Source organism: Clinocottus analis, unplaced genomic scaffold, assembly GCF_023055335.1.
Source record: "Clinocottus analis isolate CAN_PGR_092001 unplaced genomic scaffold, fCliAna1.0.p SCAF_16, whole genome shotgun sequence".
Taxonomy (NCBI): domain Eukaryota; kingdom Metazoa; phylum Chordata; class Actinopteri; order Perciformes; family Cottidae; genus Clinocottus; species Clinocottus analis.
In genome coordinates this window covers 13,377,530-13,399,322 of record NW_027175887.1, presented here as the reverse complement: position 1 = coordinate 13,399,322, position 21,793 = coordinate 13,377,530, and the positions used below count along the sequence as shown (strand labels likewise).

General features: G+C 42.2%; 1 protein-coding gene across 1 annotated transcript; it reads left to right on the top strand.

Annotated features, from left to right (window-relative positions):
* The first annotated feature begins 10,547 nt into the window (after positions 1-10,547).
* Positions 10,548-20,740, top strand: LOC137786960 (SEC14-like protein 1). The gene is made up of 16 exons (XM_068579111.1): positions 10,548-10,709; positions 11,067-11,156; positions 14,745-14,894; positions 15,055-15,186; positions 15,693-15,821; positions 15,982-16,195; positions 16,783-16,892; positions 17,152-17,341; positions 17,672-17,760; positions 17,855-17,925; positions 18,031-18,202; positions 18,984-19,118; positions 19,239-19,373; positions 19,575-19,826; positions 19,989-20,167; positions 20,435-20,740. The coding sequence occupies exons 2-16, from the start codon at positions 11,094-11,096 to the stop codon at positions 20,538-20,540; spliced, it is 2,127 nt and encodes a 708-aa protein (XP_068435212.1). The 5' UTR covers positions 10,548-10,709; positions 11,067-11,093; the 3' UTR covers positions 20,541-20,740.
* The last annotated feature ends 1,053 nt before the right edge of the window (positions 20,741-21,793 follow it).

The following is a 21,793-nucleotide window of genomic DNA, read 5'->3' as shown; positions in this document are numbered from 1 at the left end:
TCACTGTCAGCCTCTGTGCACTTGCAAAGACCACTCCATTACTGAATCTATAGAGCGGAGTGCGTGGCACACTAGACATATCAGCACTAATCCTCCACAGTCCTGTGTGGCGGCTTCGGGACACACGAGGGGGGTTGGCTCAGCTTCTGGGTATCTCAGAGGCTCGGTGACCACACGTATAGCTCTCGTCCTGACAAATAAGGGAGGCTGAGAGCGTCAAGGGAGGGAGGGAGGGGCGAGAGATCCTCGTCCCTTATAGACGGTCCACCCGCCCTGTGACCCAACTGTCTGAGTGGACTGTCAAGCTGTAATAGGAGTGATAGAGAGGGTGGAGTGCACGGGAGGAAAGAAGTGGAAAAAGATCTACCTGCAGAGAAAAAGATGAAGAAACAAATGATTGAAAAGTGGGATGAAGATTGAAGGCAGCTGGATTTAAGGCTCATGGCTGGTTTTTGTAAAAGTCTGGAAAGAGATGGCAGAAAAAGGAAGCGGCAGCGCGTGTATATGACAGCTTTTATTAGGGTATCTCCAGGCAACTTCAAAGTGGTCTTCTACAAACGTTATATGAAGGATATACAGTAAAAGGCAAGAGGTCTCAAATGGGAATCATAGGAAAACATGTTGATCTTGAATGAGGTTGTTACGACCTTGATGTAAAAGTTTCTGGAAAGATCAAAAGTACCATGCAGCTTCACAGCCAGCGTGCTCCATGTTCTTATGAGTTATTCAGTGAACTGTGGACTGATGCAGGAGGTGTAAAGGCTGCCGAATCAGATCAGAGAAACACAGGGTTAAGAAACTGCTGTACCAGCATTACAACTCATAGTTTGTCCCTGCAGCTAGAATAATGGGGTAACAGTGTGCGAATGCTTCTACTAAACCCTCGTATGGTGTCCATTTTTTTGTTACTCAGCAGGTGTTGTGGGTCTGTTGGACCCACATAAATGTGTAGAGGGGGGGTTATGGTGTTTTTTGTCTAAAATATGAGCCAAGGCCAATGAGTCGGAGTTTGAAAAATAATGAATCATCTTATTTTTGCTTTGATAGAAAATGAAAACGGGTGCCACAGACCTGAACACCATACAAAGGTTAAAGGGTCACATCGGTTGAAAATATTATTGGTCAATGAAAAGCTTTAGCCTCTGTCATCGCAGCCAAAGACGTAAATGAGTGGCATCCATCCCTCATTCAGCAGTGCTTTCATCGGCCTTTCTGGAAACGTTCCTGGATAACTAACTGACTCACGTAGTTTTCGTAGAGCTTGAGTGACTCATGTGTCCTCATTGAAATGTTTCAGCTCTCATTTACCTCTAATTCTAAATGTGAATGTATACATGAAGGTTTATTCATCCCCCGCGTGTACCTCTGCATTCATCTGGAGCATTTGTGAATTTGGAAATCTATGATTTTTAGCCCTTTTTTTGCGAGCACAAGATCACAGATGTCGTCCCTTCAGCAGCAAAATGGCCTCCTGCCAAAAAAAAAACACACACACACATCCTGTGTGGTGAGTGATTGAGCTGTTTAGCCATGATTAAAGATGTTCTATCTCCCCGAAATGCTCCTGACGAGTGCCTCAGCTATGATGTCTGATAAATGATTCAACGCTTGGTTGATCAATTCCCCTGACTTCCTGTTTGTTGCTGTGCATTAAACCATGACTCAGCTCGCGGGTTTTGTAACGCAAAGTGACGCTTTGCTGGCGAGTCAGCCAACCTATGTGTGATTGATTGATCTCTCCAAATTAATCAGTCGCAACACAGAGAACTTTGGGCCTTCCTCATCGTTTCTCCTGACAGTTACTTTGTTTTCTATCAGCAATTATTTAAAAGAGACACAATCGTCTTGCTCGCTGTCTCTGCACGCAACAATCTCCATGGCACGTCCGCTATGTTGAGAAACCGAACAAATGGAGCTGCAGGAGATGCGTATTCCAATCATTTAAGCCACATGCACGAGCGAATGGTTTCCTGAGGTGTTGGATCTTCGTCATGACACTAAAATGAAGCAGCTGTGCGAGTAGAAGTGTGTGATTACAAACTGCGTGACCAGAGCTTGGTGCTCGGATGGCATCAGGGTGAACAAATAAATCACAGCGGGGTGTCTCTGTCACGTCTCCATGCTCCCTTCCTTTGATTGGCCTTAATGGATCTAGTTTGAGCTGCGTGGCTCACTAATCACACGTTACGACTTCTGTCATGTGACACAGATTTACCTCCGGCAACATTGTGCGGCCTCACAAAAAAAGAGAATAAAAATCCTAGACTTCGCGCCGGAGGGTTTCTGTTCGGCTCTCCTCTTTTTTTTAACATCGTCTGTGAAGCGCGACGTGTGAGGAGATACTCAGCAGCCGAAAGCAGAACACCGCATTGTATCTTCTCCCACACACTCTGATGTCTGTTCACACGGAAGAATAAATGTTGATACAGAATATATCTGGGTGTCTTATGCAATATTCTGCATGGGGATATCTTTACTGAAAATGACAGCGTACGAATAGAGAATAAAGTCTTTAGATGCCTTCCTGTTGCTACACAGTTGACACAAAACAAGTTAATCTCAGTTAATCACAACATTACTTCCCTCTGGAGATGTAATACGATCCATTTAGTGAGAAATGAATAGTTTGACATTTGGGACAAGTTGCTGCATCCAGGGAAAATATACACTAAGTAAAAAGCTTTTACGGGGGACTTATGTGCTCGACCGTTTCATGACTGGGCACAGCGATTTTCTGGAGTCTCTGCTGGTTGCCTGGCAACCTAAATTCAGGACCATACTCTAAAGGAATTACAAGAAGCCAAGAAATCGTCTGCCACAAGAAAGCATGGAAATTAGTGCGCTTTAGAGGTGCCAGGAGGCAGATTTTGTTACTTTTAGACGTTGCCAGGCTAGCTGTTTCCCCCTGTTCCCAGTCTTTATGCTAAGCTACGCTAACTGTCTCCCGGCTGTTATACTTCACACGAAACGGAAAAGAGGAGGGAATTGTTTTTCTCGTCTAACTCTCTGCAAGATGGTGAATAACCATATTTATCAAAAAGTAAGGCTCTTAACATTGTTCTAAGTTGGTAAACACCTATAAATAAATGTCTCTGTGATGCTGTGTGATTAATAAAACATGGCTTCAATTATTCATACCATGTGATACTAACCAGTGACCATGAGCACCTGAGCCAACTTTGTATTTTCTAACAAGTGTAAAACTCTGCATAAAAAAAATGAATGGGGTCCAGAATTGGGATGAAGCATGAGGGCGAGGACAAGATGACTGGTATTGGATAATGATCCCTCCTTTAAATCTCCTGAATGGGTTCTTCTTTCCACACCTTCAAACGCTCCGACGTCTTCCTCATTTGAATATGAAAGGGCACTGGAAGCATACATCATGATGATTGATTCCCGGCAGATTGGGGGAAAGAGTCGTTCGTCACGTTGCGCCTCAGAGTCCAGAGCATTGCAATCTGTCTTCATATCAGAAGACCGACATATAGATCTACTATAAGTAGCAATTCAGAGATCATCATTACACCTGGAGGAGAGCTGCAGCTGCCAACTCCATCGATAACAAATGCATTTTGCCAACCGTAGCACCCATTAGCATTGCTCTGCTAGCCACGTGCCTAGCGTTGCCAGATCAGATTGACAGTTTGCAGCCCAATTACAACCTAAAACCAGTCCAACAACAAACAGCCCAAATCCTTATCTGGCCAGGAAACTGTGTACAACCTAAAACCAATGCTTTGAGCCAGAGAAAACATGAGCATAAAAAGCTTCTCATCTGCATCAAATAAGCACAGATAAAGTATTAAATAAATAGCTAACAACCCCACATATCTCCGTTTCAGTGTCAACGACGATGACGTCTGGTAAGTAGGTCCTCCATTATCACAAGCAAAGGTTTGTTTACTGGTATTGTTTCCAATGTTTTTTCAAAACCAGCCAGAATCCAAAGCAGCCCAAATTTCCAGTCCAACACTATTCCTGCCAGCTTAATCAAAGGTAGCCATGCAGCCCAACCTGGAAGCGCTGCATGTGCCGTGATAGCGTATCCTGCTCTGTGTGCGGACAAACCGTGACCATTTCGGCACGCTCTGAAAGCCGCAGCCTTTCCCCAAACATGTTCCAGCTTCTGTGGGGAAGTGTATACGCTTCCTGGGCTAACATGCCCGTTGAGCTGGAAGACACACAAATGTGGCATCTGTTGTAGTTTTGTCGGGTCAGTGTTGGGTTGTTTGGGATTGCCGGTTGCCTCTTGTTTCACTGAGCGCTGGGTCTCTTCCCTCCGTGTCCGATTTAATCCGATGTCGGCATATATTTTACAAAGAAGAAAAAAAAAACACAAAGTATCCTGTATTGATCCTCTTGGTGAAATTATTCTCTGCGTTTAACCCGTCCTCAATTAAACAGCAGTGTCTTGCTCAAGGACACTTCAACATGTGAACTATGGGGAGACCAGGGATCGAACCGGCTACCTTGTGGTGATAGATTTTATTTGAATTCCTCTGAGACAAAACAATTACATAAATAGTCAGACCCTCCAACTATAAGCTAATATTGATGTTGCCAAGCGCTATCACCATTCATTTAAATAAAATTGTCTATTGATGCTGTTGTCCAACACCACAATATCAATGTCTTAAATTATGTTAAAGGATTTGAATCCCTCCCGCTGCACAGTTTGAAGTCATATCTTCTATATTTCAGTGACAATAATTCATTTGACTTTATAAATTCTCCTTCATAGAACTTTGAAAGCAGGACGTTGATATAGGACATATGTGGCAGGCGCATAGCTTTATTATACCCTTGGCTAACTGCATTAGACACATCATTCAAAGCTAAAGCCTGCGTGTGACGTTGATCAATCGCATAAGCACCCAGAATGCACCTTTGAAAACCTCTGGAACCAACTAGATCGCTTGGAAATCAGGACAATGGAGTCCAATTTCGGAGGGAGAGAGAGCGAGGACTGTCAATGTACACCAGGTATCGAACCGACCACTCATCGCTATAAGCTACAGCCACTCCTAAATATTGCTCTCAGACGTAATTATTTTAGCCCGCTCCCAGGCAATAATGTGATTTTCTGTCTCAAATTGTCTTCGCAAGGCTAATTTTAAGCTTCCCTGCTCTGCTTGATGTTTCTTCGAACGAGTATTCGCACTTCAAAAATCTCCTTTCCCTCTTAGATGAGAGGAATGGGATTTCATAAATCACACCTCATTTCTCTTGTTTCAAATTGAATCCTTGAGGGTGAACTGGAGGCTGCCACGGTTTGATGTGGGGTTGTACAGCGGAGGGAGCGGATACATTTAATTAGCCTTTGCATGTGCACCGCATGTTGCAAGACACATATAAAGTGTAACTCCTGACATATACCTTTTGGATTTTTGCAAAATGTCAAGCTGAAACATCGACAGAATTGTCATCTTAATGCATACTGAACTTCTTTCTGCTGTTCTTGTGTAAAATACCAATTAAGTATGACCAAATTATCTGTACACTAATGAATCTACAGCCAGTCTTAATTAGGACAACCAAGAATAATCTATTTTTAATCATCCAAGCCCAGAAATTCACTTCTTGTTGGTTTGTTTTTCCTCTGCAGCCTGCTTTAAGATTAGATTCATGAGTGTGCAGAGAGAAAAGCTAGGTGCTCGCACACGGGGGGTCAGTGTGTGTGGGTGGAAGAGACTGGGAGAAGAAATTACTTTATTGTTTAAAAAAAAAAAGAAAAACCGCAGCCTTTGCGTTTATTTTTCACCAGTAAAAATAAAAACATGATTTCTTTTCACTGCAATAAGATACTCAAGAGAAAAAAACATCCTTGAGAATCAGGAAGCTAATGCATACAAAAAAAACATCTTTACAACGAACAGGGCATCCATTCAAACATGCAGCATACATATGATTATTTCATTATCATTATTAATAGGTGGTTTCTTTTGACCTTCAGTACCTGCTGGGGACCCGAATAAGAGCATTTGGTAATAAAAACAAATTATATTTATCTTACAATACATGCAACTATGTACTATTAATCTGATACCAGTGTGGTGGAGCTAATGTTGCTTTTAAATTAACATTTATAGTTGATGTTTTGGTCTTGCAAAAGACATGAGGCATAAAGACTATCCTTGGGTGTTTATTTACACACATTACACACATTACACTCAATATCCTGCTGATTTCTTTTCATCTTTTCATGTTCCCAATTATTGGCAATTGACTGAGGACCTCAAGTGGACGGTTGTTGAACATCACGTTCCACTGTGAGAGAAATGTGAAAGAAAATGCTGCGTCATTACGTACCGTGTCGACGGCGTTCACCTGCCGTGACATCGCTGCTGCCGTCGGATGTCTAACCTGCAGCCTTCCCACTGAAATAAAAGACAAATCCCTCCCTGGGTACGGCAGTAATGAGCTTTCCACACTCGCTCCTTATGGTTTGACCTGAACACTGTCGCACTCAGCGTGTTGGTGTCTCATCGAACCAGCTGGCAAATCTTAAAATCAACTGTTGAATTCAGCAGATTTGTTTCCATCTTTATACACATTTGTATTGAGGATAAGTGCTTTCATGAGGAAACAGAAAACAGACCGCTGCAACGTGAAAACAGAGGGGGGAAAAAAGTACTGACGGTATTGCACTCATTAAATCTCAATAAATGAAGGGAAGTGAACTCTCTCGCGAATGTTGCTGTTGCATTGTGATGCTGTTTCATTTCATACCAAGAAACAGCGCTCGCTCTCTAATAAGCAGATCAAACAGATTGACTGATCAATCTTTAGTCAACTTTACATTCATTGCTGGAGGTTTCAAGCGTGCATTCATATAATTCCGAGTATCCCAACTGGTAATTACTTGTAGCTGATTATATTTCAACAGTTTCTTCATGACTTTCAGCTAACTTCCTCAACTCTGCACTGCAAAGTGAAAAATTGACACCTTATTGGTAGTTAATTAATGATTTCTCTCTCTCTCTCTCTCTCTCTCTCTCTCTCTCTCTCTCTCTCTCTCTCTCTCTCTCTCTCTCTCTCTCTCTCTCTCTCTCCTGGGATATCAATCCTAGAATCAGTATTCTTCTCAAAATGAATGGACAAACACACACAGACACACACAGACACAGACAGACACACACACACATGGACACACACACACACACGCACACACACATAGATACACTTCATTTCATCGGGGTGTTGAGCGTTGGCTAGGAATGGGTCAGAGGGTACTTTAATTCATTTTAAATGATCTAATTCACAGCGCTAAACAGCTTCTGGATAAATTCTCCCCTCGTCTCAAAATCATTTAACTTCCTCAAAGCTGAGCTTTTAGAGGGACATTAGTTAAGGATTTGGTCCGATGCGTCAGCTCGATCCCTGGTCTATCTTTTTCTGAGATGGTCTCCATTTGAATTCAAATTGACTTCTTCTCTGAGGTGCATTCTCCGGGGAAACAGAGGAGGGAAAACAACAATGATTTCAGGAGCCGAATGAAACAGTAATCACTGGAGCTGACGGCCACAAGTAGCGATGCTGATGAGGTTCATCAGCATCGCTACCTGTCATCTTACTCATTAAGAGCTCGAGTTGCATTCAAAGAGGAAACAAACAAGTGCAATATTTCAGTCAGACACGTCTATTACTTTTTAAAAAAGTTGTGCTGTCGAGACTCTGACCACGTTCGTCCCCGCAGATATGGTTACACGAGATAATAGGGATTGATGATGAAACATTTTCCCCCTGTGGCAGCCCCGGGGTGAATGCTGAAGAGCAGTTATGGTGATGCTGATGCTGATGCATGGCAGCAGCAGCATAGAGGAGGAGGTGGGCTCAGATAGTGTGGACTGAGGGTCGTTTATAATAATGCAGCTGGAGTAGATTGATTTGGACTCATATCTGTGCATATCTGCTCTCTAATGACCACTGATGGAGATCGCATCTGTACTTGCTTGTTATGTGAAATGTCATTAACAGATCCTTCTTTCTGCACACATTTGTCTTCCATTGCTGCATCTGAACAGCTGGAATGCTGGATTACCAATGCATGCATAAAAAGATTTGCAAGAGGTTGCATAATCTCTAGTAAAAGTTATTGCCAGAGGTTGCAGCTCATCAGTTCCAGAGCTGTGTCTAGTCATTGTGAAGTCTGGAGAGAAATACAAGCAATATGCTGGAGTCATTATTAGAGTTAATTAAACCAGAGCGCTAAGAGGATTCGAAATAAGGACGCTGTGTCGCCACGCCGAGAGGAGACGGACAGTCAACCTCAGCGTTCACATTTTACTTTGTTGGACTATAATTACCACGAACAACTTCGAATGTAGGTGAATATTCATTTCAGACGGAATAGATGATTCCTCGTGTTTGTCATATGCTTTGACTCGGTGGTGGGATGTGGCAGGACGTGAATTTCAAAGTAATAGCTGTTGTCATAATAGAGTCAGAATTATTTTTATGGCCCTTGATCATAATTAGAGTATCAAATGGAAATGACTTTTACACCCTCGGTGAAGACATCCAAAATCACCCAGAAACAGGAAGACGTTTTGAGGTCTGCAGGAAGGATCGGTCCTGTCGCAGTCTGGTATGTATTCAGCAGTGTATTTTGTAACAGTTTTTGTAAAGGAATTAACTTTTGTTTGACCATCAAAGTTCAATTGAGAAAGTCAAAACAAACACGCAACGTATCCTCATGCAACTGTTCCTATATATCTTACAACTACGGTACTTGAAGTTATGTGACAAATAAATCAACGTGAGACAAACATTAGTCTCCTGAAGATCAGCTTTTGTTCGACAGAGCTTCCTCCTCTGCCGCCAGCCTCGTGTGGCTTCAATGCGTTTACACTTTCTGGCTCCTGATTACATGGATTCATTGATTTTGTGGGATATCTACGAAGTACATGTACAAACACTGCATGAGACCCACCAGCAATATGTATGTTGATATAGTCCAATGTCATTATGTGACAAGGGACTTGAGGGTGTGTGTTTGTGCACTGGGGCGCATTGCAGCTCATTTACACAACTGGTGGTATTCTCAGAGAGACCAGAGCAACTGTGTTGCACTGAGGTGGCTCAATTATTTATTCCAAATAAAGTCGAGACGGGTGCTGAGAGCAGCTTGTTTCATGGTAACATTATTCTTTGTGCCTGAGGCTGATTAGGAATAAGAGCTTATCTGAACTCCACTTCCCCCTCTCAGGATGTCCCCTGCTGGACTCCAGCACCTTTTGTCGGCTGCCAGATCCAAAAGCTTTAATCCCGCCCCCTACAGAGAAGCTTCAGGAGTCTCAATGTGGGACCAGCTGCATCTATATATATATATATATATATATATATATATATATATATATATATATATATATATATATATATATATATATATATATATATACACATAATGTGTGTGTGTGTGTTTTTGTGTGTGTGTGTGTATGTGTGTCAAAATAGTCTTACAAGGCTTTGTTTTTGTGCCTCTAATTTACAACTTGTTTATCATCATTTGAAAATAAACAGTTTGTTTGTCATAATTGTACTCAAACACTACATTTGCATGTTTTAATAACATCAACAACACCTCAAATCTACTTGCAAATAATTGATTTATCATTTTATCATTGTTGTGAGTCTGAACCAACGTTCATTTTGACCTCGACAAGATAATGTTCCTGGAAAAAACGTCAGCTGTCTATGCACTGTAGCGAGGACAGAACCGTGTGATCAACATTGAACATTTGCAGGAAAATTTGTTATGAAACTAAATAACTACAAATTAATAATTCCACTCCCACAACAGAGAATTATGAAGCCATAATAAGGCCTAGAAAATACTTATTTTGTGCCAAATAAACAGTAAAAAGCAAGTAAATGTATTGACACCTATTATCACCTGTAGGTGAAGAACAGATGGCAGGTGCAGAGCCAGCTGTGAGAGCAGCTGTTTGAAGCTGCTGTGTAAATTAATTTGGCTTTCACTTTGGTTGACCCAAATTTACACTCCTTGAGTTTAAAGTCAGTCATCCATGTCATTAAAGTCTTAATTATTTCCATCATACATGTATGAAGCCTTTATGGTAGTCTAAAGTGCTGCTTTTAGTTTAAAATGTCGTATTTAAGTGTCAGGAGGGCTGCAAATGAAAAGTGTGCCATAACCCTTTCAACATGTAATAAGCGATCCTATTATTTACAGAAAATATTTTATGATACCAAAAAAAGGGGAACTGCTTATATATATATATATGTTTGCTATTAAAACAATATATGTTACTTAATTAAGTAGACCAACAGTATTTGAGAAAAACGTACTCATTTGCATTGTAATAGCATGCTCTCTGGGTTACTGACTCTACAGGACGACGTGTAATGTCATCATGAATTTAAATATTCATTAAATAAATTAAATGTTACATTAACTGAAGGAAGGCCATTGGTTAGAAATGTAACAAACGTATGTGGGCCTTTCACAATAAAACGGCTGAACTTCCAACTCCCCACACGGACTTCCTGTTAGACCGGAAGAGGCGGAGCTAACGTCTGAGTGAACGGACCAACGGACGGAACGCTAACAGTTTTACTTTTTTTCGGGTTTACTGTGCGGGGAACGACACTTCTCCAGTGAGCTGCCAACATGGTGAACACACAGAAAGTTGGACAACTGCAGTGACGCTTCACACTTTTAGCGGCAGGCATTCAAAACAGCTGTAAGTAAAGTTCGTCTGCTTCCTTTTTGTTTCGCCGCTCGGCCCGTTTGTCACTAAATAGTACACAATATGCGCAGTAACGGGCGTGTGGAGTGTTTGCTCTCGGCCTGACTTCACTTCACTTGATATTATGTAACGATACCTATCTGGTGGCTCGTATTTGTTCCTCTTCTCCCGATTTAACCTCAACAACATCGGACGGAAGTCATGTGGAAGTCTTCCTGTCTCTGCACGCTCAGCTGATCTGTTTACAAGGCGGCGCACGGCTCAATAACTCATGGAAACTGCTGTCACCATGCATTTTTTTCAATAATATGTCCGCTGTGTCGTGATCCGTTGTTTGTGGTTATCTAACAGAGGCTCCCAGTGAAACCCTTTCCAACCATGGTGCAGGAATACCAGTCCCCCGTCCGGGTCTACAAGCATCCGTTTGAGTTGATAATGGCGGTGAGTACTGTGTTAATATAATACCCAGTGACACTATTTACTATTAATATATATTATTATACAATAATCATGCGGGATCCTTTATAACTAAACTGGAGATTTGGGAGCATCTGTGAGGGTGTGGCGTTGACCTTTGCACATCAACGTTTGCCCTGATTGCAAACTAAATATAAACAGAAGCAAAAACTGTATTCCAGGTCTGAGTTGTGTCAGTTTATAGGAAACCAGACACTTTCAGAAGAAGCCTGTCTGCCTCCCAGGGTCACCGGTCTCCCTTTTTTATATTAACTTACCTGCAGTGGATGCTTTAAGTTGACTGGATTGACAGAATTACCTGTATCCACTACTTGTTCCTGGTAAATACACATGATATGCAGGTCTGTGAGAACCTTGCTCATTAAAAGTTCTCTGGTCTCGATGATGGATATCCCTCAGTGGATCAGTTAACTAATCGGTTTTGATCCATTGGTCTACTGAGAATTCTTTAGTAGAGTTATTTTTATGTTGTTTTTTTTTATGCTGAAGGACTTATTTCTAAGTATTTTACGAGCACATATCTGGTACAAATAAGATTGAAAGGTGTGCTTCTTATAAATGTTTTAATTAAATACAACCTTATTTTGTAGCTATTGTGAATATGATATACCTTGAATTGCTGTGCTAAGTTATCGAGCAGATTTTTCTAGCTTTTATTAATGTAACTGTCAAAATGTCTACTGCGGCAGTATTTATCTATTCAGTCATTCCAGGGAAATGCACTAAAGTAGAGATGAGATCCCATTTCCACTTTTTTTGACTTTCTTTTTTTCTCTTCAATATTCATTTGTCATATAATAAACTACAGGAGAAAATGTCTCCTTTTATGATTTTGAAGCAAAAGTAGGACAAAATTAAATCTGCATTTCCAAGATTCTGTTTTTTACCCACTTTCACAGTCGGCACTCTGCAGTTACACATTAAGCCAAAGACTTTTTTTTTTAATATCCTCAGAGCTGAATAAAAACGGCAGCGCTGCAATGACACTTAGCTCTGCAGACTATATCTCTTTCACAAACAGTCCTACACCCACACAAACCTCATTTACAAATGAAACGTCTCTCACAGAAAATCCCAGGTCTGAAATTCATCTTGCATCACTGCATGTTATTGAAAAGGATCTCATAATGGGGCCCTTTGTGAAATGTACATAACGACTCCTGTGAAAAGATCCAGGCCTCAACAGCCTGAAGGAGACAATCCAGTGCATCGTCATCCACATCCTATGCTCCCATTTATCTCCGCACGCTGTCATTAGTCCTCTGGCTGATATCACAATCTGTGTCCTGGAGAGCGCTGAATGTTTAACCAGTTACATCACCGCTGTCTCGTCCATGACACGGCCTAATTTTGCCGGGTTATGTAGTCTATGAACTAAGCTACCTGTGCGCGAGTGACGCCTATAGAACTTTAATCAATATCCCCGAAGGAAACCAAGCATTGCAGCACAGCTAATGTCAAATATAATGGTGGAACATGTTGTTTTCAGACAGTATGGAGGAAATCTTGTTAGTTCTACTCTGCTCATCTTTTGTATTTTGTCCCCCGGTTATGCTTTTATGCTCAAAGCTCTGACAAAAATGGGAAGGACGTCCATTCAAATCTATCTGCGATCGGTGAAACATGTTCCACAACAAGCCACATCAATGCTGCTTATTTACCAAGGCAACCTTTTCCACTTGTTTGTTGAGTGGATAATGTCATCTTATCGATTAGATATCTCCTATGCTGTGCAATATCAATACAAGCCGGATGCATATGTTTGTGTGTGTGTTGCTGAAATGCCAGCACTTAAAGGGACAGTTCATCCCCCAAATCAAAAAAGACATTTTTCCCCTTACTTGTAGTGTTATTTATCAATGTAGATTGTTTTGATTTGAGTGGTCTAGTTTTGCAGACATCTGCCTTTTTACTAAAGATAATACACAGAATATTAGAATAGATAGATAGATAGATAGATAGATAGATAGATAGATAGATAGATAGAAAAAATACAATCTGCATTTCGTTGTGCAACCCTGTTGTACAATGACACGCACAAAAACGTGTTACCTTGTGAGCGGCTTCAAACCAGGTTGCGATTCCTGGAAAGAGACTTTGCTGTTGAGTTTTTTTATTTAATTTTTTTGCCATGTGGAGCACCACAAGCAGTGTCATCTTGTGCCTTTTTTGGGGGGCGAGAAGGCAGACATCTCTACGGCATATATCTCCCAAACTAGGCCACTCACATGAAAAAAAATTAGATTGATAAATAGCACTACAGGTAAGTGGAAGAATATGTATTTTTGGTTTTCGGGTGAACCGTCCCTTTACTTGTGAATTCGGAGCCCTGTTTGATTTTATTTTTTACACTACACTCTGTTGTAGGTCTTCATGCATGTTCACACTTTAGACTGGAAGCACTAGTTTTATTGTTACTCTAAACATCAACAGGCAGCTGTCTTTACTGGGATGGAGGCGTTTTATTCCCTGCCTTCAGTAACTTGTCAATATTTCGTCAGTAAAAACCACACTGCTACTAGTTGCATAGACTGAGAACTATGTCTTTCACCCTGCAGCTCGATCAATATTTACAGGTGAGCTGCGCTCACAGTGGCTTGGACAGATGGGCGTTCAGTGGGCTGTGGGCAGTAAAACGCAACTCGCAGCTTGTAAAAGCTGCCACAGCAGCAGTTTGTTTATTTAAAGTGCTAAAGCCACTAACTAGTAAATGCTTTCTAACCAGCCACAGAAATGTTGTGCTGTAAATCACATGTTGGAGTCTCCAGTCGCCAACAGAACAGTTTCATCCTCTGGCAAATACAAGTGACCATATAACAGGTCCATTCAAAGCGGCTCTCCGGTCCAATCGGAGAGCTGCCTTGAAGTGGGCGGGACAAAAACCAAAACCCTCACTGGGAACAGAATGTACAGAGCCAGGAGGACTAGTGCTTTCCAAGAAAAAAGAAGTAGAGTGGGAGAAAGTTCACTGTGATCACAGTTACAGGGATCAGCTGCATATGGCTCCAAGAATCGTTCCTCTACAAATACTGTTTCATTTGCTTATAGTACTTCTGCTGACATTATGTGGGATCTTTGTATTGATAACAAATGGCGAAAATAAGAATTACAGTTCTAATTTTTTACATTTCTTTTGCTTCGTTGTAATTTGTCTGCTTTCACAGCAGGTTTTTCTTGATGAAAAACATTGTCTCCGTGAGCCTTGAAGAGCCAAAAAAAGAGGCAAAGAGATGCGGCAGTGACGCCGGTTATTCCTCAGGCTACCTTGTTTTACAAACATGGCCGCCGGTGATGGAGACGGAAAACAAATGTGAACAGAGAAAGCGCTTCGAGGGGAAGCCGCGCTTGAAACGGCTGTATTGCATTTTAAAACCATTATTACTATCCAATATCCCATTTTTATTTTTTTTTCTTATACATCTTTCATCCCGTCATATACTTGAAAGAAGGGGCGTAGCTTTCGGGGCACATACTTCTGAAAAGAAAGCACAAAGAATCGGCACATTTCTGTCGTACATTTCTTTCACATGTGACTCATTCCCCCCCGCTCAGGCCTATGTGAGGAGGTTCCCAAAGTCGCCCCTGATCCCGGTGTTTGTCGACAGTGAGGTCCTCAGCGAGAGCCAAAGCAAGGATGGAGTCACGGTGGTCACCGAGAGGCGATGTGTGATCGACATTGAGGCTCCACGGCTTCTTAAACGGGTACTGTTGAAACATCCCCAACAGTTGATTTAATCAGATCATTCATTGAGAGGATCAAAAAAAGAGGACCTGTTGACATTTGACTGCACGATATTGAACAATTATTATTGTATTTTGTTTTTATAAACCATCACATCCCTGACTTTGTGTCTGCATGCAGATTGCCGGTGTAGACTTCCTGTACTTTCTGCAGAAGAACACACTGAATCGCAGAGACAGGACGCTCCATATCGAGGTCCACAACGAGACCTTTTCCAACAGGGTCATAGTCCGTGAATGCTGCAGCTACTCAGTAAGCCCCAGACTGTCATTTCTTTTTCTTTAATCCAAAAAATATATATTTTCCTTTTTTAGAATGCCGACAGAAGTCAAGACCCCCACTGTTAGATGTGCAAACCAGTAAACATCAGTTGTTTTTTTCCTATTCAGCGCGTGTATCATTGCTCTACATGATCCTTTTATAGTGTGCCAAGTGCACTGAACCCTTGTGTCAACAGGTGGGGTCTTTAAAGTCAATGTTGTGTGACTCACTCAAATCATACCTCCCCAGCTGAAACATCTCATTAATTCCCACCACACATCCCCCACCAGCAATATTGTTTCCGCTGCATGTGATCACTTCATCTGTGACATGTATTCATTATTTAGTATTTTATCGCCGCTTTTGAACTTTGTGACATAGAACTTGCTTTTGAACTTTGTGACATAGAAGGGAAATGATATATACTATAATATATACTTAGATGTATTTAGTTGAGGTTTCGGTGTCCCGTCACACACTTTCATCCTCTCCCACAGGTTCATCCAGAGAATGAGAGCTGGACGTGCTTCGAACAGACAGCGAGTCTGGACATTAAGTCCTTTTTCGGCTTTGAGAGCACGGCAGAGAAGATAGCGATGAAACAGTACGCTAGCAGCATAAAAAAGGTTTGCTTCTTCGATTCCTTAACTTTTAGCATTAATGGACATCTTCAGAAATATGCCCACGGTGTTTGAGTTCTGTGACCCGTTGAGTATTTCTGTTCTTACTTTTATATGTTTTTATGATAACGTCACTTGAACCTGAAGTCTGCTTCCTGTGTCGTAGGGTAAAGAAATGATTGAGTACTACCTCAAAGAACTGGAGGAGGAAGGAGTGACTTACATACCTCGCTGGACTCCCCCTGTTGTGTCCAGCCCTGCCAGGCTTCAGCTGCTGCCCCGCTCCACTGCCAGAGCCATCCCAGTCAGCGGTGTGAAGACTGGACCAGACAGCAAAGACCCGAGCTGTCCCGCAGAGCTAGCGGCCGGCTCCCCCGACGGTCGGTGTTTAATCCCCGGGCACAATTAAGTATGAAGTAGCAGCCAGCACACGACACAGAAGGGATAAAGTTCAAATATGTATAATTCATGCTCTTCCTTCCTCATCGACACAGGACATGCATATAAAGGATATGTATTTGATGTGTACTAAGCTTTTAATCTCACAGCACTAACTCTCCTTGACACTATTCCCTTACTTAAGAACAATCTTGAGTAAATAGAAAACAAGGCAAATCTTGCAGAACCAACTGAACCGATTCATTTTTTTTTTTTCATGTTGAAAATGCAACACGTCCTCGTACCTCAACGACAGGATGGGTTGTTTTGCCAGAGACTCCCACAACGACACGGCTAACCTTTGCAGAGTAGCAGCGACAGACGCTTGTCGTGAAACGTGGATAAAATTGTGATTTTTAAACTGAAACCACTTTGTCAGGTTTAAGAAGAGAAAATAAGTTGGTTTGTTACTTGCATGACTTGGGTTTAAGTGCGTTCCATTACTTCAGTGACTACTGTACAGCTCCCGGTGTCTCTGTTCTATGCTGTATGTGCTAACTTTACACTTCACATGTGTTTTGGCCTACAGACAAGCTGGATGCTGACTACATCAGACGTTACCTTGGTGATTTAACACCTCTGCAAGAGAGCTGTCTCATTCGGCTGCGCCAGTGGCTCCAGGAAACCCACAAGGGCAAGGTCACATAAACACAAACACATGTTTGCCTGAAGAGCGCAATTATGAAAAATACACATTTATTTTTGGACACTCACACAAGCCAGACTTCTGCTCAGCTCTTGCATAATACACACATACACAATATCTATTAAGATATAATTGTTATAGCGAGTTCAATAGAGTAGTTTGTGTAAAAAGGTCAAGGACTGTCTTTGCAGTTATTAGTCACATCACTGTCACTGTGCATCTGAGTTTTGACCCTTGCTTATTGTTGTACAGATTCCAAAGGATCAGCACGTGCTACGCTTCCTGAGGGCCAGAGACTTCAACCTGGAAAAGGCCAGAGAGTTCTTGTGCCAGTCGCTGACCTGGAGGAAGCAACATCAGGTAGATTTCCTGTTGGACACATGGGAGCGCCCACAACTGCTGCAGGACTACTACACTGGAGGCTGGCACCACCACGACCGAGGTACCGTGAGAATAAACCGGGCTACCTGCCAATTTAATCTTCACCTCATCTACATTTACATCGCGTGTATTGCACACCGTTGTTGTGCTGCAGTTGGTCCGGACGAGGGGACACTTATCAGTGATCGTTTATATATTTAGCCCTCCATATTTAAAAAGGCCTCGAGCGCTGAAATTGCCTGTTAATTATTCACTGTAAAGTCTGAGGACCATCTGTTGTAGCTCCCATCATTGCTTTTTAACAGCTCAGCTGATCCACCAGGGTTTAAGTAGAACACAAGAAGTGCCCTTGTGACTCTGTGAGTGTGTGTGTTGTGTGTGTGTGGTTTAGATGGCCGTCCTCTGTATATCTTGCGTCTGGGGCAAATGGACACTAAGGGCTTGGTGCGAGCTTCAGGAGAAGAGGCGCTGCTGAGACAGGTGACATGAACACACGCACAAGATTTAAGCCTTTACATGCGCGTGAACAATTTTAATTAAAAATATGGAAACTTCTAACTTGAATGTGAACCAGGTCCTGTCCATCAACGAGGAGGGACTGAGGCGATGTGAAGAAAACACCAGAGTCTTTGGTCGACCCATTAGGTGATTTTTTAAAAAATATGATTCTGTCAGCATCTCATTGGCTAATCGCGTGTACTCCTGCTTGTAAAGCCAGTCGTGTAACGTCTCTGCCGATGTGTTGGTCAGCTGCTGGACTTGCCTGGTGGACCTGGAGGGTCTCAACATGCGTCACCTGTGGAGACCAGGCGTCAAGGCTCTGCTGAGAATCATCGAGGTGGTGGAGGGCAACTACCCTGAGACTCTTGGCCGCCTGCTCATACTGAGGGCGCCCAGAGTTTTCCCAGTGCTCTGGACCCTGGTGAGAATAATCCTGAACAACTTGTTCCTTTATGTGCAGGCGTTAATGTGGTTTTAATTCATCATTTGATGGTGGAAGAGCGGTAGAAGAAACAATGAAGAAATGGAGAGGAAACAGTGCAGTGTGTAGATGTGAGATCTGACTGCTGCTGAATACAGAAAGATAGTTTTTCTTTGTGTGTGTGTGTGTGTGTGTGTGTGTGTGTGTGTGTGTGTGTGTGTGTGTGTGTGTGTGTGTGTGTGTGTGTGTGTGTGTGTGTGTGTGTGTGTGTGTATATATATATGTATGTATATGTAGTCATTTGCATTTTATCTGTATTCACTTCATGTTAAGAAAGAAACTTTTAAAAAAAAATTTAAATCCTCTGGTGCATGTCGAGAAATTGACAATAATATTGACTTTGATCATTGCTACTCTACAGCAATATGTCATAACTACAGAAAATTAGTGATACACAAACATTTGAAATCATTAAACCAAATGTAAAAGCAGTTGAGTCATTAAATAAGCAGATTTAAGATGTGGGCTGTAACTACCAGGAGATGTGAAAGCTAGAACTATTCATCGACTAACAGAAAATTAAATCAGAAATGCTAATATGGTATCAGTTATAATGTAAAATCAATACAAAGTTCACATTACGTTGCTTAGCCATTCAATAAACCAGCCAACCTGTTCATTTCTTAAACATGAATAATTCAAATCTTCTTGGGTTCACGTCTCCACTTCATAATGTGAAAGTTACACATTAGCTTTCACATTATGGTTGCTCTGTTTCCAGGTCAGCCCCCTGATTGATGAGAACACTCGCAAGAAGTTTCTTGTTTATGCTGGAAACGACTACCAAGGGCCAGGAGGATTAGTGGACTACATCGACAAAGAAATCCTCCCTGACTTCTTGGGAGGTGACTGCATGGTGAGTTTTAGGATACAACAACAACAATGTGAACCAGGACTTTCAGTGTTTTCAAATGCATTTACAAACATCAACACATTCATGTTTTTTTAAATTTCTGTATTCTTCTGCCCTCTCCAGTGTGACATCCCTGAAGGAGGTTTGGTCCCCAAATCTCTGTACAGGACGGCAGAGGAGCTGGAGAGTGAGGAAAACCGCCTGTTGACTGACTCCATCTATAAGAGTGCCAGTATTTTCAAAGGAGCCCCCTATGAGGTACAGTCTCCGCCTTTTTAAATTGGCTCTCAAATGCACATGCAGCAAAGAGCTGTGCTGCCTTAATGGTGCATGACGATGAGCGCATAGGGGTATGGATTATATTCCTTGGATGAGGGTGCCACCTGCTGGTAGAAATCTATGCTGCAGCAGAAGCAAACTATCTGATTCATGGTCTTCTTTGTGCCGGTCGTCCTGCAGATGCTGATAGAGATCAACGAGGCCTCCGCCGTCATCACCTGGGACTTTGATGTGTCGAAAGGAGACGTGATCTTCAACATCTACCATTCGAAGAGGGCCCCACAGCCGCCTAAGAAAGACACTCTCGGAGCCCACGGCATCACGTCCCCGGGGGCCGTTAACGCCCAGATGATAGACAGGAACTGGGTGCTCGGCCAGGACTACAGCATGGTGGAGAAAGCCCTCACCTGCAGGGAGGGAGAGAGTGTGCAGGTCAGAGGGATTATTCTTCGTCTATCGGCACTCTGTTCTTTTTTCTTCTGCAGTTTCAACTCAACTTGATTTGTCTCTGTTTACTGTGGAAATTCAAAGGAAATTAAAGTATCCATCAGCACAGACTCAAACTGATCCTGCTGCTCTCCTCTGTTCAAACAGGGCTCCCACGTAACGCGCTGGCCCGGCTTCTACATCCTCCAGTGGCGCTTCCACAGCTCCCCGGCCTGCTCCGCCTCCAGCCTGCCTGGAGTGGATGATGTGCTGGCATCGCTGCAGGTCTCCTCCCACAAGTGTAAGATCATGTACTACACCGAGGTGCTGGCCTCCCATGACTTCAGGTCAGTTTATTTATTCCACTCAGCTTCTCGCCCTCTCTCTTGTCGTGTCCTGTTTTCTTGCTGTAATACTGAAGCTGTCTTTCACACAGGCTTCAGCGCTCTTGTGTGGGTTTTTAAAACACCCAATGTTGTAATATTTCTGGAAGTTTCCTTGTGTTTGTGTTTTTATACCTATTGTACTGTTCATACGTTGTCTTGTTTTTAGTTTTTACAGTAATGTATTGGGTAGAATCCGGCCTGAACATTTTATTTCCTGTTATCTTCCAGAGGGTCCATGACCAGTCTGGAGTCGAGTCATAGTGGCTTCTCCCAGCTCAGCGGCGCCACTACTTCCTCTAGCCAATCACACGCCAGCTCCACCGTCTCAAGGTAGCAGCGGCCCACCAGATGTTTAAAACAGCAGTGACCTGACAATTTCTGACATCTTACTCCCACTGTGCCTCGTGCCTCCAATGAGATGGAGCCTTAACCTCACAGTGTTTAATGAGATGACCTGACGAATGGAGCTGAGGAGAGTATTTGGTGTTTGTGTTATTACTTGAGCAGCATCAGTAAAGTTCATTGACCTCTAAATTATGTATTCAACTGTTCCTGTCCATATGATGACTGATATGTGTTTGTTTTGTTGTTTTTAACATTGATAGTGCATAACATAACAAATTCAATGCACGGCGCAAATGTTGAATATTGTTGTTTTTTTTTTTGTTGTAGTTGCACACAGCTTCTCTCCCAGAAGCTGCTTTTATCATCCACAAGGTGTCAGTGTACTCTGACTCAACTGCTCTCAGATCTGCAGTGTACTCAGCACAGATGTTTACACTCGCACACGTTGTCTGGTCTTTTAAAGAGATCCAAAAATATAATTGTTTAAATAAATAATTTATCACAAGCATTAATATTGATGTAACCTCCAGAGTGCATTTGTGTCTCGATACTGGATTTGAGAAAACAATGACTGCGGTAGCGGCGCTGCAGTGGGGTATTCATTGAGTAATTCTAAGGAGGGGTTGTTAATCATTTGTACAGCAATAGGTGAGACGTTAAGAGCGAGCAGATGATGGCAAATGTCTTTTTAAAATATGCAGTGCACTCTTTCGGTTTCATGTAAGGTTGTTTTTTTTGTTTTTTTTACTTGTTTGTCATAGATGCTGAGTTTTCCGAGGCTGCTGATTTGAATGCAATATAGTGCGGCCCCTTGTGATCTGGCACAGAGCCAGGCAGACAACTGATTTACATAAAACTTTAATTTCCATAAACTTATCAGATGCTTCCAGCTAAAGCTTAATTGAATTTCCCAGTGTTTTTTTTTTTGATTCGCAAACTTGTGTCGTGTTGCTGCTTATCCCAACGCAATTCACAAAGTCAGGTGGATTTAGTTTTTTTGGGGGGGATTGATTGAACCGGAGCCCGACTTCCTGCTTGTAATGACAGAGCGGTTAGAAAGAGGAAGCGTAGTGACTTTGCCAGAAGCTTATTTACTGAACTACCCAGCTCGCACTAATGACCTCCCAAGACGCACATTGTCCAGATAAACAGCAGCACCTCTTTCTCCTGTTGCACTTAATTTGCTATTAAAACCTTCTCTTCCCGAGCAGTTCTGTGATTTAAGGCTGAATTATTTTACTG

Bases quoted from the DNA above. Each gene is read 5' to 3' on its own strand.
- LOC137786960 (XM_068579111.1), top strand. From the start codon at position 11,094: ATGGTGCAGGAATACCAGTCCCCCGTCCGGGTCTACAAGCATCCGTTT. The intron at 11,157-14,744 runs GTGAGTACTGTG...CCCCCCGCTCAG, and splicing joins CGTTTGAGTTGATAATGGCG to GCCTATGTGAGGAGGTTCCC. The intron at 20,168-20,434 runs GTCAGTTTATTT...GTTATCTTCCAG, and splicing joins CTGGCCTCCCATGACTTCAG to AGGGTCCATGACCAGTCTGG.